Source organism: Equus caballus, chromosome 1, assembly GCF_041296265.1.
Source record: "Equus caballus isolate H_3958 breed thoroughbred chromosome 1, TB-T2T, whole genome shotgun sequence".
In the NCBI taxonomy this organism is placed as follows: Eukaryota; Metazoa; Chordata; class Mammalia; order Perissodactyla; family Equidae; genus Equus; species Equus caballus.
Genome location: NC_091684.1, coordinates 154102447 through 154120934, shown reverse-complemented (window position 1 = coordinate 154120934; position 18488 = coordinate 154102447). Strand labels below are relative to the sequence as shown.

Below are 18488 nucleotides of genomic sequence, written 5' to 3'. Positions count from 1 at the left end.
TAAAAGTAGTACCTACCTCAAAGATTGGTTATGAAGTTTCCCAAGATAATGCACCAAAAGTGCTTAGCACTACGTACCAAACAATACATTTTAGTCTTGTTATGATTAGGACATTATTATTGATGAAGAGGAGTCTGTCAGCTACCAAAGAGGTTAAAGGAACAAACAGCATTCAACACACCTGAGAAAAGGTGAAGGCGCAGCCTGTGGCAAAACTTCCTTCAAATAACGCAACCTCTTCTGGGATGAAAATGCCACCTCCTTCAAGGTGCCCTCCCAATCCTGTTCCCCCACGAAATGAGTCACTCTTGCACTTTCAGACTATATTTCTTAGACTTTTCTCACAGCTTCAATTTCAGCCTCTCTTATTTAGTTGAGTGCATTCACATATCCAGGGAGGGCATATAAACTGTCACGCCATTGTGAAGGATATGGCAAAATTCAGCTGAAATAAGACTCAAGTTCACAACTAAAAGATAGAAACCGTTAAGGGCCACAAAGTTGGGTTATTAGTGCCCTAGGAGTTAGGAAATTCTGCTTACTTGCTTCCCTTCTAGAATGGAAATAGCCAGAGCACACTAGCCTATTTTAGACTTGCAACACCAGGCTTATGAGGCCTATTCATTCATTCAACAATTATTTACCAAGCACTGCTCAAGATTACAAAGTTTAACAGGACTTGGTGGAGGGAAAGAAAATAGACATACAATACCAATGTTGACAGTAATCTGTGATCAGTGCTAATGACGGCAGCTTGGAGAAATCGATTCAGGGTGCCCAGAGGATGCAGCGAGTAGGCACCCACAAGGTAACAAATGAAACAATCAATGGCCTTACCAAGGAACTCCGTCTAGCGTCAACGACTGCACAACAAATAGGTACCGCGAGACCGAAGCTGCACGGAGCCCAGAATGCCCGCGGCTGCAGGCTTTGGCTGCCAGCGTCACAGGCACTCGCTCAACACACGTGCACAGAGCACCCACTGTGAGCCAGACGCGGCGCCAGGGTGACCAGGGCGGGGGTCGCCAGGGTTGGGTCTCAGGGCTACCCCAGCAGCCTGGAGGAGGCGAGGAGGGATTCCCAGACGTCACTTCTAAGTAGGATCTTGGGGTCTCGATGACACTTCAAAGTCCAAGGCTGAGCCTCGCAAACCGCGGGCAGTCCACCACCGCAGGATTTGGGGAGGGGGCGGGTCAGACCTCCGGAAAACCTCAGCCAGAATCCCGAGGACCGTGCACCTCCTCCAACCCCAGCCTCAAGCCCAGCCTCGAAGAGAAACTCACCGGAGGCCACGGATGCTGTCACCGAGGGAAAACCCTAGCCCCGGCCGAAGACCAACCTCTAGCAAACCTCCTTCTCCTGCCTCTAACCCGCTAGCTCCTTCCTAGTCACAACCGAACCCACGGAGCCCTGAGGCCACTGAAGAGCAGCCGCCGCCTTCAATCGCCGGCTAGAAGCTGGGCCGGTGGGCGGGGCCATGCCTGCTCGGGGCAGGGCGTGGAGGCTGAAGTCTCCGCCTTTCTCAAGTTTGGTTGAGAAGTCCCCCTGCAGTTGCAAATATATGGCTGTTTGAAAGCGGGCGCCAGAGGTGGCGGGAAGTTCCTCCTGTGCGCCCATTGGTGGATTCGTGAGCCAATTACGAAAGTGTTCAGTCTGGTGAGGGCGGGCTTATCGGTTGCCTAGAGACGCCCAAGCGCCTGGCCTCCAGCGTTAGGCGAAGATGCACCTGTCTTGCCTGGGCAACCTTGCCCCTTTCCTAACCACCCTATGGGGCCGACTGGTGCGCTGACTCGTGGCCCCCGCGCTTTCCACCCCAAATCCCTGGTTCTCGGCTGCAGCACACAGAATCCCTCAGTTTCCCCACTGAACTCTTACCTTGGAGGTTTTTGCATTTGCTCCTCTGATTCTCTAGGGTGCCTGCTTCTCCATCACCCAAACAGCCTTCGATGTTCTTTCACTTTGTCTTCTTGCTTACTAGGTCCCAACTTGTTTGAATTTGTGTTTCTTTAATTACTGATGAGATGGCACATTTTCCCACGTGTTTGTCCACTACTTGAATTTCCTCTAACGTGAATGTTCTGGTCACTTCCGTCTACGTTAACCTGCCCTTTAAGACGGTTCTGCCCAGTCTGCAATAAATCCACTACTTTATCTACCTTCTATGGTTGAAAGGGTCCAAGGGAATATCAAGGAGTTGGTAGCAACAGGTTCACATAGTCTTTTAACCCTTTCCCATATATACTAACATGGAGTTTAGTTTAAGGCTCTTCATCATCTGGCTAGTTTTCCTTTGCTGCCTCACCATCCCACCCTATGATGTCTGCACTGACACCTGTAACCCCATCCGCCAGCATAATGGTCTGGCACATAATAGGTACTCAATCCACAGCAATAGGTGAGTGAAATCACTGGCTGAGCTGCCAGTGGTTCCAAAAGTTCTTTTGTTTTGCTCAAGCTATTTCTTTCACCTGTATTGCCCTCCCTTACTTCTCCACCTACTCAGCCTTCAAGACAGATGGGGACCTCCACTGAAGGCTTTCATGACACACATCTCCCTCCCTGAGCAAAAACGACCTTTTCCATCTCTGTACACAGTGTACATAACTTATTATAGTTGTCATTATCTACTATAATCGGTGGTTGTGTGTCTGTTTCACTCAGTCCAATGTTAACGTCTTGAGGTACTTACTTTGCTTCTTGGACGTCTACTATGCTTCATGGCCCCTGGTAGACACTCAAAACAAATTTGTTAAATGAGCAAACAAGTTAACGAACAACTAAATGAAGGCTTTTTGTGCCAGAAAAAGCAAATAAAAAGCATTCAGGTAATTGGCAGATGTTGAAACCTGAGCCAAGGTATCCGTTAGTGGGAACGCGGCTCAGGGACTGCTCACGTCTCACTGAAGTCCCTCAGCAAGCTGTGTGTAGTGACCTGTGCTGAGGCTCAAGGTGGACTGCTACAGCAAGGATGCTAAGCAATCCCCGCCCACAAACAACTGTTTCTTAGAGATGAAAGATAAAAGATGGAGGGGGGAAAAAGCGCATGAGACCGTGTTTATAACCCCTTACATCGCGCTTTACAGTTTGCTAAGTCCTTTCACAGACACTAGTTCATTTGGTCCTCACAGCAACCCTGTGAGGGGTTAGGACAGGTGTTAGTATTCCATTTTACAGCAGAAGAAACTGACCCCCCAAAAAATTAAGTGACTAGTCCAAGACTGTGCAGCTAATGTGAGAGAGACAGAATTTGAACCCAGTTCCTTTATCTCCAAATCCAGAGCTCATCACTACGTATAAAATATGAGACTGAAGCACATAACTCACAAAAGATGCAAAATAAAGAGTAAATCAGAGCCCCTTGCCTTAAAAATGGATTTGAGCGGAGTTATCTGTATATCATAATTGACAAAATTTTCTTGACTATCTCGTTTAATTCCTTGCCTAGGTGCTTGCATATAAAGCGTGAGGCAGAACCCATACCCTCAGGTACCCACACTCTATTTGGAGTCCAAGATGCTTACATAAAAAGAGAAATGATAACACACAAAAAAATAGTTTACTACATGCACTATGAGTCGAATAGGTAATAATTCTGGGGAAAAGTGAACGACTAAGGAAGGACCTATCGGGGAAAATTCCTGGAGGGAGACGCAGAGTCAACAGGCAGGTTGATTAGCAGGAGTGATTGCAATGTGAAGTCCAAACCAGCAAAAGGAAAGGATTCTTATATTTAGAGGTAAGACTGGAGAAGAAGGCTGGAGGGAAGCAGTCAATAGAAGAGCTTGAAGCCTGGAGAGACGGGAAAGGCATTCTGCAGAGGTAAGTTATGGTGCACATGAGGAAGGAACTTAACACGTCCAGAGAAACACAAGGAAGCATTCTGTGGGCCAAAAAAAAGACAAATGAGGGGAAAGAGAGAAAAACTGCCAAAGGCACTGAATGCTGGACAGCAGATTATTTGTAGAATGTCGGATCAATGCTTGTCTTGTATTTTTTAAACAGATACACCTGTGAGCTGGGAGGGACCCTACCTCTACCAGACTTTACATTTCAAGGGGAAATTTCATATTGATGAGATGTGTTCCCTCCCTTCAGAACATTTATAAAGCTGGAGCTAAGCCTTCATTCCTCCATTTTCCTACCTTTTCTTTGGTGTCAAAACTATGAGGTCAAAGCAATGCCATCATGAAATAAGGAGTGCTATCCTCAAAAGAGCGCTGAACTTAAAGAAGATCTGAACTCAAGTTCCAGCTCTCCTACCTACTAGCTTTTGTCCAAAACAATTTATTTAATCCCTCAGAGCCTCAAAGTTCCTGTTTGAAAACAGAAATGAGGGGCTGGCCTGGTGGCATAATGGGTAAGTTTGCACTCTCTGCTTCATCGGCCCAGTTCACTGGTTTGAATCCCAGACGCAGACCTACACACCGCTTATCAAGTCACACTGTGGCAGGCCTCCCACATAAAGTGGAGGAAGATGGACACAGACGTTAGCTCAGGGCCAATCTTCCTCAGCAAAAAAGAGGAGGATTAGCTGCAGATGTTTGCTCAGGGCTAATCTTCCTAGAAAAGAAAAAAAGGAAAACAAAATAGAAATGATAATATCTACATCTCAGGATTGTGAAAAGACTAAAATAAGATTGTATGAAAGAGCTTTTAAAATGTAGAAACACTATTTAACTGAGTGTTATTTAACTGAGGAAGATCAGTTCGTTATTTCTAGTATATTCACTCAGTAATATTTCTTGAGCATCTACTTTGTGCCAAGCATGTTCTAGGGACTCATTTAATATTGACATGTGGATCAAAATGCCTGCCCTGATTAAGTCCCTTATCACAGAAACTACTCCTGCCCACAGCCGCTGTGACCTCACCACCATCAGTTCCCCACCACCCCAAGACCTGGCCATACCTGATTGGGTCAAATGTGAGCACCACACCCAAGCTGAACCAATCATGTTCACTTCCCAGATAACTACAGTAAGACTCCATGAAACTGCATCAAGTGGTAACCATACAGAAGAGAAGCAGACTTTTATTACGCTTGTCTGTATTTTATGGGCAATATGCAACTTCCATAGCTGTCATATATGTTGTGGAGCCTAGACTGAAGATCGTGAACTTTTGCTGCTCAAAGTCGTGGATCTGCCTGGTTCCCGCACTTTGTGAAGCCTAACAATTCAGCTTTTCCTTGGGTTCTGTGATAACCTGAACCTTAAAACATCTTTTGACTTGAGCTGACTTGGGTCATGTAGGGGTTGAATAGTGTCCCCCCAAATTTCATGTCCACCTAGAACTCAGAATGTGACCTTACTTGGCAATAGGGTCTTCGCAAATGTAATTAGTTAACACAAGGTCATACTAGATATGGATGGGCCCTAAATCCAATAACTGGTATCCTTAAAAGAAGAGGAGAGGACACAGAGAGACACACAAGAAACAGACTGCCGTGTGAAGACAGAGGCAAAAGTTGGAGTTATGTCGCCACAAACCAAGGAAGGCCTGGGGCCACCAGAAGCTGGCAAGGGGTTCTTTCTAGAGCCTTCAGAGGGAGCATGGCCCTGTCAATGATATCAGACTTCCAGCCTCCAGAACTGTGAGAGCCACCTACTTTGTGGCACTTTGTTGTGGCCGCCCTACGAAATTAATACAGGTGGCTTTCCATTCCTCACAACCATTTACGACGAAGGTGCGTTTGTGATGATTGATTGTATTTGAAAAATCTAGACCAGTGATTCTCCAAACATGATCCATGGCCCACTGGTAGACCTCAAGGATATTCCTGATGGATCATTAAATGATACAAACACGCAAGCCATTTCTTCAGTAATCATGGGAAAACAACTTGCAATTTTATGTACAACTAAAGTTTACCTATTAGGAATCTACCAACTAAGATATTAGGGGTTATGAATGTTTAGAATTTGCAAAGTAAAATTAGCACATTATTTAAGTTTGCCAAGAATGGTGATTCATCATCTCTATGTGTGACATGGTAAAGCTCCTGCTCTCGCACACTTGAAGATAATTGAAATTCCCACTTTTGGGAATTCCCACTTTTCCCGGGACGTCATGGTTTTTAAGAGCTGTTTTCCCTCAGAAATCAAAATATAATGATGTACACCTGAAACTTATATAATGTTATAAACCTATGCTACCTCAATGAAAAAAATTAATTAATTGATGTTTTTTAAAAAAGCTGTTATTCCTGCTTCTTAATTATGAACAATCTTAGCTTGGCTTCATCAGTATCAATTAAGTTTGTTGTGACCCAACTGTGTGTAGTGTTAACTACTTTAATATATTAATTTACACTTTTGCTATAACTTGACTTTAAAATAATATCCAAGTTCAGTTCAATTTTTATCACTAGTCATCTATTAGTAGAGTCATCAATTTATAATTCCTCTGAAATTTGCTTATACTTTATTGAAATGTGTTGGCTATAGATTCGGTCTATTTAAATAACTGGCCACACATAATCAAAGCAAATGGCAAAATTACTTAAGTTTTTTGAAAAATCTATAGGGCAGTATTTTGAAATATCAAATCATAAGAACAGGATTGTATCCCTCCCTTAAAACTAAGTAAATAAACAATTCCTATTGTTCCTCCAGTTCTTTATTGTCACTGAGTTCTTTTCCCCTACCAAAAAAAAGGAGGAGCTGGGGGATAAAAAGTATGGGGACAATAGGGCTTTTGCCTCTTTGATGGTCTTTGGCTAAAAGTGTGAGAGCCAAGTGCCTAGATTCAGTGTTTAGGATTTTCAATCACAACAAGGTTTTTCATCAGAAAGCCAGTAAAAGTTATCAGAAGAAGTGATGATGACTATTTGATAAAGATGCAAAGCTGCAAAAATTATATTTGAACATGGAATGCAGACCCTCCCAAGTGTTACTCCACTTCTGTTTTCTGAAACACTCAGTAGATTAAAAAGGAAAGAAAGAAGAACCAAAACATGATTATAAAATTGGTGTATATTTTAAATGCTTACATAACATGTTGAATGCATACTGATAAAATGCAACATAAGGATACCACTCATAAGAAAATTACAGGATTTATTAAAAATGTTAGTGTATTTGAACATTTAAGATAGTATAGCCCAGTACTAATTAAATACATGTTTAAAGTTGTTTGATGTCCTTCTGCCTTAGGTTGCGTTCCCAAGAAGGGAAGCTTGGGATGAAAATTTGAGTGCAAATGATTTACAAAGGAAGGGTTTCCCGGAGAACTGTCAGGAAGTTAGGAAGCAGGTCGGGGAAGGGGAAAAGCCAAGCAGGCGTGTGCTTTCAAAAGTGCCAGCTGTCCTGATGCCACGGGAGCTCGAGAGTGTAATCAGGACGGAGCAAGGAAGCTGGGCTTTCCCACTCCTGCACCAGTGATGGTGGCAGGGAAGGGGAGGAGGAAACCCACAGGTGCCTGTGGCTCTCAGGGACTCAAAGCAGCTCCCTTAGCCTGAGGCTGTCCTCAGAATGCAGAGAGTCACCCAGAGGCAGTTAGAAGCAAAACACACAGAAGCTAGCAGAGGGGCATACAGAAATGGCTCAAGGGATCCCAGGGGGTCCGGGCAGAGCTGATAGCGTCTCCAAGATTCGTGTTTACCATCCTTTGATCTTGTCAGCGTATCTCTGGACATAATATCAAACATTTACATTTGAGGTCCTTTATGAAGGCGAGGCTTCACGGAGCTGAGGGAGTTGACTCTCCATACTCCTAGCATGATGGGACCTAGGGTGACCAAGATGATCCTACCACCGTGTCCAGTGGACTTACTATATTAGTGAAACTGCCAACAGTTAAAATAGCAATCTTCCTGAAATCTCTTGACATATCTAGGTTTTACCCCCAAACCTTTTTTAAGTTAAACCTTTTTTTTGGAGAAAATTGTAGATTCACACGCAGTTGCAAGAAATAATGCAAAGAGATCTCCTGTAAGATTTACCCAGTTTCCACCAAGGATAACAGCTTAAAAAACTGTAGTACAACATCACATGTACAGTCAAGATTCAAAACAATTTCATCAGAGAAGGATCCCTCATGTTGACCTTTTGTAACTGTACCTACTTTCCTCCCTCCTATCAACTCCCTCCTTAACCCTTAATCTGTTCTCCATCTCTATAGTCTTATCATTTCAAGAATGTCATATAAATGTAGTTATATAGTATGTAACTTTTTAGAATTAGTTTCTTCACTTTGCGTAATTCTCTGAGATTCATACAAGTTTTTACATCTATCAATACTTCTCCCTTTTTATTGCTGAGTAGTATTCTATGTAAGGATGTACCATAGTTTGTTTAATCATTCGCCCATTGAAGGAACATCTGAGTTGTTTCCTGTTTTAGGTCATTACAAACAAAGCTACTATGGACATTCCTGTGTAAGTTTTTTTGTGAATGTAAATTTTCAGTTCTCTGTGATCAATGCCCAGGAGTGCAATTGCTGGGTTGAACGTCAGCTGCAAGGTTAGGATTTTATTTTTTTTTATTTATTTATTTTTTTGGTGAGGAAGATTGGCCCTAAGCTAACATCTGTGGCAGTCTTCCTCTTTTGTACGTGGGATGCCTCCACGGCATGGCTTGATGAGCGGTGTGTAGGTCCACACTTGGAATCTGAACCTGCGAACCCGGGACCATCGAAGTAGAGTATGTGAACTTAACCATTACACCACTGGGCTGGCCCCATGTTTAGTTTATTTAATAAACTATCAAACTGTTTTCCAGAGTGGCTGTACTGTTTTACATTCTCACCAGGAATGTATGTGTGATCCATTTTCTCCTCATTCTAGCCAGCACTTAGAATTGTTGCTATTTTTCATCTTACCCATTCTGATAGGTGTGTCATAATATCTCACTGTGATTTTAATTTGCATTTCCCTACTGGCTAACGTTGTTGAACATATTTTCATGTGCTTATTTGTCATCTGTATAACTTCAGTGAAATGGTTACTTGTGTTTTTTGGCCATTTTCTGCTTTTTTCTTAATTGTTGAGTTTTAAGAGTTTTTAAAATATATTCTAGATACTAGCCCTTTGTCAGATATGTAGCAAATATTTTCCCTCCATCTATAGCTTGTCTTTCACCCTCTAAACACAGTCTTTCACAGAGAAAAATTTGTAATTTTGATGAAGTCCAACATACCAGTTTTTCCTTTAATGGATCATGTCAGGTCTAAGAATTCTTTGCCTAGCCCTCTATCCTGAAGATTTTCTCTTGTTTTTCTTTCCTAAAAGTTTCATAGTTTTACATTTTATATATAAAGTCTATAATCCATTTGAGTTAATGTTTATGTAAAGTGTGTGCTTCCTTTTTTCGCCTACAGATATCCAATTGTTCCAGCACCGTTGGTTGAAAAGCTATCATTTGTCCACTGAGTATATGTCCCCAGCCTCCTCATTGTGGAGTCTCCAGGGCTGGTTGAATCCTTCCACTGCAGGCCACAGCTCCTAAAAGGTGGTCTTCCACACAGCTTTTTCTCCAGATTCTGTTACTGTTCCCTCCCCTTGTCCCTTCACTGGCCCCAGGGCACTTCATCCTCCCTTGCAGTTTCCCATACTCTGCCCACATCTTTGTAAATAGTCTTTTTATTAAGCTCTCCTCAAATTACCCAACTTAAGTGAGCCATCTGTTTCCTGTGAGGACTTGATACATCCTACAAATCATAAATTTTCCAAATCCCAAATATCAGACATATACTGTCAATTGTCACAAAGCAAGAATCATTTATTTTTTTTCGAAAAGTCATTTACAGGTATTTATAGGCAAATGAATTTCCACGTTAAGACAGATGAAGATAAGAGTGTGTCATTAAAACAGCATGCAATCAAACACTTCTTTTATGATTTCATTTTGTTTTTACTGTGTCTGTGGTATTTGTAAGTGCAGTATTTGCTCAGCCAACCCCTATACCATTATAGTCAAATACTGCTTATCCATGACGTGTCCTGCTCACATCATTTATAGTCTCTGGGTCTATTTGTATCAGGAACGCTTTCTTGCTACCCAGTTAACACTCTGCTCAACCAGACTGTGACCACAGCTCTGCTCTGTTTCTGATAAAGGTGATTAGATCACCCATAACTAAGGTGTATGCAAAATTGATGAAAAATACATTATTTCCTAGTTGTATAAAAGGAAAAAAAACTATCTGAGAAATTAATGGCAGTAGAAGTAAAATAAAATCATAAACCTTTACATAAAAATATTAGAGCAGTGTACTTGATTTCTGATGATTTCTATCCAAAAGAAGTTTCCCATATTTTACTTAAAACTTAGCAAATATATCACAATTACAAACACTAAGTTGTATCTACATAGCCAAAATAAAGTGGAGTTAAGGCAACTGTCCAGATAACTCAAGATAAAAAGACACTGTAGTAATGGCGATATCTCTATGTGCAAAGGTGAGTAAAGGCCTGAAGTAGTTTTCTGCTACTCAAAACAATCAAATCCACTTCTACCATATTTGCTTATCTTATCCCAAAGTTTCAATATTTTTGACTGAAAGGCTTGGGGTCTCCACTATCTGAATGCTGATCAGTTGTGCCATTCGTTCTTTGAGTTTAGACCCAGACTAAAGGAAAAAAACCGAAGTCTTCACCTTAACTATACAGGTTATCAACACTGACCCCTAATAAATGGAAAATTTGCTTTTTATAGACTCGTATTACGTTAGGGCCAAATTGGACCTGAATTCGCCTAGCCCAGCTCCCCTGTTTTATAAATAAGGAAACTGGAATCCAGACATGTTCAGCAACTTGCTCAAGGTCACATTGATGAGCCCCAATCCAGCGCTTTCCCTACACGACACTTAATTACACTATTGGCTTACAAGCACGGCCACATGCAGCAAACCTTCCAAATGTTTCGTTGAATATGTTTTCTCCCTCGACATTTTGTCTGATGATATCTGGAAAAGGTGCTAAGGATACACGTCGGTGAGGGACTATCACTCAGCTGCAGCCAGTCGAGCTTATTTCCCCATACTTTCAAATAAATTCAGTACTTTAAATAATAACGGAATCAATTTGGATATTGAATGTGAAAAATACTCGTTTGTTTGCCATCTTTTAAATCCATGCACTCATGGGCTGTTTTTTTGGTGAGGGTGGGGAAGGAGGAAGAAATATGATAAAATCAGAAATGACTGACAGATTTGACCTCTTCAGTTTGTTACATGCTGCTTGCAAATAGTCTCATAGCAAAGACTGAGAACTATTAGGCCAAAGAGTTTGGGCCCCAACCCTTTAACCAGCCACTGGGACAGGCCAATGAAACAGACCAACGCTTTCAGTGGCTTTTGATTTGATTCACTGGCACAGACACAGTCCGAATTCAATGTCAAATTTATTTTACCATTGCAGTGAAAGTGCTACTAAACAGAAAATGTAATAAAGTCAATAACTAACAAGCAAATTGCTTCTTATTTTTGTAACAAGGAAAAACTTTTTTTGGCAAATGGTTCTGTAGTCATAGAATATGAAGACACTTATAACTAATCTCCCCCATATGAAAATGTCCCCAAATTATCAAGTTGAAAGGCACATACCACTGCCCCAGCAGTTCATTCAAGTTGTCTTTAGCATGTGAAATTTTAATTGTGCTTTTAGCTTGTTATCAATGCAATATGGCCTTAGAAAGTGACATCCGTGCATATGTATAATTTCTTTTCAAATGGACCAATCCTCTTGCCCTTTTCAAATTTTCACTTTCTGAAGATCAATTTTTGTTAGTTCTTCATTGTATAAAGGACCTAGTCAATGACGGTCTCAGAAAGATGCACTTCACAGTTTGTTCTCTATCTTATCCAGAAACCAAGTTTGAATGATCTTTGTGTCCTAGCACAAAATGGAATATCTTGAAATAGCGTGATGGTACTTCCATTTTGTCATTTGTTGGAATGCAAAAGTGCTGGATTACTATCCTTTCTCACTGGTTGTTTAAGGCTTACTTCACTTCCAGAAGAGATGATTGGCAAACTATTATCCATGTGGTATCTGATAAGATGGCCGACATTATCAAATACATGATCCTTGGTCCTCACCTTGAAAAGGAAATACAAATGTATTTAGGTTAAATGATAATAATTCTCCTGAAAGATGTAAACAGTCAAGAAGGAAAAACAGACGTATTGCTGAAGGAGATATTTTGCTGAATAAAGAAAATAAAGGTACTTTTCAACTCTGTATCTCTTAGTAAAGAGTTTTCTCATTCCCCATGACCTTTTAAAAGTAATTGTCCCTCCCAGTTAGGAAAATGGTAAGCACTTATCACTCAATCCAAATTTGCAACCAGACTCTTTGCCGTGTTACCATTTGATATATTCTATCATGTCATCATTCCTATAAATATTTCACTGAGTTGTATACAACCACGAATCCCAGGATTACAATTATATCCCATCAAACAGAGTGCTTCCATAATATCTGGTCTCTGCAGGAAGCAGGCCCTCTGGAGAAGTCCTGCCTCTCTTTGGAGGCTCTAACCAAATCCTGTCTCCTCTAAGAAGCCTCCTCAGACCTTTCTAATAGGCATTCATGTCTCCTTCCTGCAGGCTTCATGGTAGCTGATTCATAAACATTTGTTACATAGAACTTCTTAGCTGCATGCCAGAAGAACTCAGTTTCCCACGGCCTGCTTTCTCCTGGACTTTCCTCCCTGTATTACTGTGTCCTCACCCTGTGCATGGGCAGAAGACATCACTCTCCATCACGACGGTACTGGCTCAGAGCCTGGCCATAACGGACTGCTGTTTGGAGGGTAGAATTGTCCAGGAGAGAGAAGGCATGCAGCCAGGGAGCACTTTGTTATATAATTCTGCTACCTCTCCACAGGGATTCATCGAGTTCTGTCTAGATTTTGGTTTTCAGCATATTAAAAACACACACACTTATCGGAACAATTGACCTAACTCAAATATGGACTGTGAATTAGATAGCAATATTGTATCAATGTTTAAATTTCTTGATTTCGATCATTGCACTACAGCTATGTAAGAGAATATCCCTATTCTTAGGTAATACACACTGAAGAATTAAGAGGAAAAGGGCACCATGTCTCCAATTTACCCTCAAATGGCACCAAAGCTTGAGGACGTTTTTACCTCCTCCATCTCATCCCCAACCCATGTCAAACCAGCTCATCAGTCCTACTAGTCTGTCTTCTTAATTCCAGCCCACTCTGCCCATCCCTCTCTATTTCTTTTGCCTCCATTCTGGTTCAGGATTTCACTAGTTTTTATGTAGAATCCCCTAATTACTTTCTCTGTCCCAGTCTTTCTCCTTTACTCTATTGATCCTGCATACAAATGTTAAATTAATCTTCCTAGTACAGGGATTATAAACTAGTCACTCTCTGGCCAAATATACTAGGAGATGTTTTAGTCTGCTGGGGGCTAAGGTGGAAGGTGCCCAATAGAGAGTTTTTAAGTATTTTTAATTAAAAATGGGGATATTTCACATAAAAATCTGGTTTTGTGGCTTCTTTGGAAAAATCAACTCTGACTCCCCCATGCCCCTTTTGCAAATGGCAGCAATTGACTGGAATTGAGTGGTGATTTCCCCCTTACACAGGAAATGCACTTTCCAGGTGATCACAGCCCACTGCACCCTATGCTCATTCCACCACTGGCCCAACATTACACATTTACAGTACTGGCCAGGCCCTGCAAATATTTGTGCTGTGACTCCAATCACATAAACTTTTTTTTTTTTTAAAGATTTTATTTTTTTCCTTTTTCTCCCCAAAGCCCCCCGGTACATAGTTGTATATTCTTCGTTGTGGTATGTGGGACGCTGCCTCAGCGTGGTGTGATGAGCAGTGCCATGTCCGTGCCCAGGATTTGAACCAACGAAACACTGGGCCGCCTGCAGCGGAGCGCGCGAACTTAACCACTCGGCCACGAGGCCAGCCCCTAATCACATAAACTTTTGTGTGTGTGTGTGTGTGTGTTAACAAACACATAACATCAGATCTACCCTCTAAACAAATTTTTAAGTGTACAGTATAGTTAACTATAAACACAACTTGTGCAGCAGATCACCAGAAATTTTTCATCCTGCATGACTGAAACTCTATACCCATTAAACAGCAACAAACCATTTCTCCCTCACCCCAGGCCCTGGTAACCACCATTCTACTTTCTGTTTCTATGAGTTCAATTACTCTAGATAACTCATATAAGTGGAATCTGCAGTATCGTCCTTCTGTGAATGTGAGTGGCTTATTTCAATTAACATAATGTTCTCAACGTTCATTCATGTAGCATGTGACAGATTTCCTTCTTTTTCATGGCTGAATAGTCATTATGTGTATATATCACATTTTCTTATGCATTAATCCATCAGTTGACATTTAGCTTGTTTCCACCTATTGGCTACAATGAATAACACTGATACGAATGTGGGAGTGCAAATATCTCTTCAAAATCCTGATTTCAATTCTTTTGGATAAATACCCAGAAGCAGAATTGTTGGATCATAGGGGAGTTCTATTTTTAATTTTTGAGGAAACTCCATACTGTTTTTCATAGCAGCTGCATCATTTTACATTCCCACCAGTGCCCAAGGATTCTAAATTCTGCACATCATCACCAAAATTTGCTATTTTCTGTTTGTTTGTTTTGTATAATGGCCATCCTATCAGGTATGAGGTGATATCTTACTGTGAATTTGATTTGCATTTCTCTGATGATTACTGGTTGAGCATCTTTTCATACACCTGTTGACCATCCATGTGTCTTCTTCGGAGAAATGTCTATTCAAGTCATTTGCCCATTTTTAAATCAGATTATTTGTTTTTTTGTTATTGAGTTGTAAAAATTCCTTATATATTTTGAAAATTAACCCTTTATCAGATATATGGTTTGCAAATATTTTCTCCCATTCTGTAGGTTGCATTTTCACTCTGTTGATTGTTTCATTTGCTGTACAGAAATATTTTAGTTTAACGTAGTCTCACTTGTCTTATTTTGCACTTGTTGTCTGTGTTTTTGGTGTCATATCCAAGAAATCATTGCCAAGACCAAAGATACAAAATTTTGCCCTTATGTTTTCTCCTAGGAGTTTTATAGTTTCAGATCTTAACGTATAAATCTTTAATCTATTTTGAGTTGATTTTTGTGTATGGTATAAGGTAAGAGTCCAACTTCATTCTTTTACACGTGAATACTCAGTTTTCCCAACACCACTGGTTGAAAAGATGATCATTTCTCCATAGTGTATTCTGGCAACCTTGTCAAAGATCATTTGACCATATATGCATAGGTTTATTTCTGGGCTTTCTATGCTGTTCCATTGGTCTATATGTCTGTCTTTATGCCAGTACCATACTGTTTCTATTACTGTAGCTTTGTAATATGTTCTGAAATCAGTAAGTTTGATGTCTCCAGCTTTGTTCTTCTTTCTCAAGATTGTTTTGGCTATTTGGAGTCCTCTGTGAGTCCAAAGAAATTTGGGGATTGTTTTTATATTTCTGTAAAAAATGCCATTGGAATTTTGATAGGGATTGCATTGAATCCGTAGATTACTTTGGGTAGTATGGACATTGTAACAACATGGGATGTCTTTCTATTTACCTGTGTTTAATTTCTTTCAGCAATGTTTTCTAGTTTTCAGTGTACAAGTCTTTTGCCTTCTTGGTCAAGTTTATTCTTAAGTATTTCATTCTTTTTGATGCCATTGTAAATGATACTGTTTTCTTAATTTCTTTTTCTGATTGTTCATTGTTAGTGTATAGAAATGCAATGGATTTTTATACATTGATTTTGTACGCTACAACTTTGCTGAACTTGTTTATTAGCTCTAACAAGTTTTTTGTGGAATCTTTAGGGTTTTCTACATATAGGATCATGTCATCTGTGAAGAAAGATCATTTTACTTCTTCCTTTCCAATTTGAATGCCTTTTCTTTCTTTTTCTTGCCTAATTCTTCTGGCTAGTACTTCTAGTACTATGTTGAACAGAAGTGGTAAAAGTGGGCATCTTGTCTGTTCCTGATCTTAGAGGAAAAGCTTTCAGTTTTTCACCATTGAGTATGATATTAGCTGTGGACCTTACACATATGGCCTTTATTATGTTGAGGTGATTTCCTTCTATTCCCAGTTTGTTGACTGTTTTTCTTTTTTATCGTGAAAGGATGCTTAATTTTGTCAAATGCTTTTTCTTCATCTATTGAGATGATCAAGTGATTTTTATCTTTCATTTTGTTAACATGATGTGTCACATTGATTGATTTTCTTTGTTGAACCATCCTGGCATTCCAGGAATTAATTCCACTTGGTCATGGTGTACGATCCTTTTAATGCAGTGTTGAATTTAGTTTGCTAGTATTTTGTTGAGGACTTTTGCATCTATCTTCATCGGTGATGTTGGCCTGTAGTTTTCTTTTCTTGTAGTGTCTTTTTCTGGTTTTGGTGTCAGGGTAATGCTGGCTTTATAAAACAAGTTTGGAAGCATTCCTCTTCTTCAATGTTTTGGAAAAGTTTAAGAAAAATTGGCATCAGTTTCTCTTTAAATATTTGGTATAATTCACCAGTGAAGCCATCTGGTCCTGGACTTTTCTTTATTGGGATGTTTTTGATTAGTGATTCAGTCTCTTCACTAGTAATTCAGCTCTTCAGGTTTCCTATTTCTTCATGATTCAGTCTTGGTAGGTTATATGTTTTTAGGAATTTATCCATTTCTTCTGGGTTATCCAATTTATTGGCATATAATCATTCTTGGTAATCTCTTATAATCATTTAATATTTTTGGCATCAATTTTAATATCTCCTCTTTCGTTTCTGATTTTATTTATTTGAGTCTTCCCTCTTGTTTTCTTAGCTAATGTAGCTAAAGGCTTGTCAATTTTGTTTATCTTTTCAAAAAACCAAACCGTAGATTTGTGGATTTTTCCTATTGTTTTTCTATTCTCTTTCATTTATTTCTGCTCTAATCAGAGTTATTTCCTTTATTCAGCTAATTTTGGGATTAGTTTGTTTGTCTTTTTATAGTTCCTTGAGATGTAAAGTTAGGTTGTTATTTAGGATCTTCTTTTTTTCAATGTAGGCATTTATCACTATCAACTTCCTTCATATTGCTTTTGCTGCGTCCCATAGTTTTGGTATGTTGTATTTTCTTTTTCATTTGCCTCCAGATATTTTCTAATTTCTCTTTTGATTTCTTCTTTGACCCATTGGTTGTTCAAGGGTGTGTTGTTTAATTTCTGTATATATGTGAATTTTCCAGTTCTTTTTCTGCTACTAATTTCTAGTTTCATTCCATTGTGATCAGAAAAGATACTCAGTACAACTTCAATCTTCTTAAATTTGCTAAAACTTGTTTTGTGACCTAATGTCTAATCTATCCTAAGATTTGTGACCTAACATGTGAATATTCTGAATGTACTTGAAAAGAACATGTATTTTGTTGCTGTTGGGTGGAATGTTCTATATATATGGCTGTTAGGTCCATTTGGTCGTATAGTGTTGTTTAAGTTCTCTATGTCCTTTTTGTTCTTCTGTCTGGATGCTCCATCTACTATTGAAAGTGGTATTAATATCCCCTATTATTATTGTGTTGCTGTCTATTTCTCCCTTCAGCTCTGTCAATGTTTGCCTCATACGTTTGGGTATTCTGATGTTGGGTGAATATATATTTACAATTGTTATATCTTCCTGGTGAATTGATCCTTTTATCATTATGTAATGTCCTTCTTTGTTTCTTTTGACACTTTTTGACTTGAAATCTATTGTGTCTGATGTAAGTATGGCCACCTGCTCCCTTTTGGTTATAATTTTCACAGAATATCTTTATCCATCCTTTCGCTTTCAGCCTATGTGTGTCCTTAAATCTAAAGTGAGCCTCTTGTAGACAGCATAGAATTAGATCTTGTTTTTTTATGCATTCAACTACTCTAAAGTCTTTTGATTGTGGAATTTAATCCATTTACATTTAAAGTAATTATTGATAGGGAAGGGCTTACTATTACATTTTGTTAATTATTTTTTGTCCAGGATCATTTCTGTCTACAGGCATCCTCTGCTCCAGCTGTATATCTTTTATTTGCTTAATACCATTGTACTTCTCTGTCTGTTCCTGTGGTTACGTCTCTATGTTCTAAATGTCCCCCTTTTAAAATTTTTCCCTCTTTTAAGGTTCATTTTACATGTCAGACCTTTCAATAAGCCTTTTCAGTTTGCCTCAACTAGAGCACTCCTCTATCCTGAGAAACACCATAGAGCTTTAGTTGAAAAACATTCTTAAGCCCTTCATTCTTATGGTATAATTATTTAAGCATCTGTTTTATGAATTTATAAGCACCCTGAGAGCAAGGACTATGTCCATGATACTGACCAATAGTCAACTATGAATCCCTGTACTTCCATGTAGTAGGTATTCATTTAATTCACTGAATTGAATTGAGAAAGACAGAATGAGTCTGTCCTCTACTTCATCCTCCAGGGTGGCTCTCACTCGAACCCCTCCAACTAGTTTCTATATAGCACTTCCTGCTG

At 39.7% G+C, this 18488-nt stretch overlaps 2 protein-coding genes across 11 annotated transcripts in view; both read right to left on the bottom strand.

Annotated features, from left to right (window-relative positions):
* The window catches only part of CEP152 (centrosomal protein 152), a 92313-nt gene extending 90692 nt beyond the window's left edge, over positions 1 to 1621 (bottom strand). For 4 of the 10 annotated variants that reach the window (XM_023617852.1, XM_070271360.1, XM_070271348.1 and 1 more), the window contains exon 1: positions 1284 to 1590. The gene's annotated coding sequence lies outside the window, so the exon portion shown is untranslated. Of the gene's footprint in view, positions 1 to 837 lie in introns of all 10 variants that reach the window. The other 6 variants (XM_070271334.1, XM_070271365.1, XM_070271351.1 and 3 more) reach the window with 3 other exon arrangements.
* Positions 1622 to 9698: 8077 nt separating this feature from the next.
* SHC4 (SHC adaptor protein 4) overlaps positions 9699 to 18488 on the bottom strand; it is a 125171-nt gene continuing 116381 nt past the window's right edge. Inside the window, exon 12 of the mRNA XM_001502224.5 lies at positions 9699 to 12039. Coding sequence (XP_001502274.1) covers positions 11884 to 12039 — 156 coding nt within the window. The 3' untranslated portion in view covers positions 9699 to 11883. The remainder of the gene's footprint in view (positions 12040 to 18488) is intronic.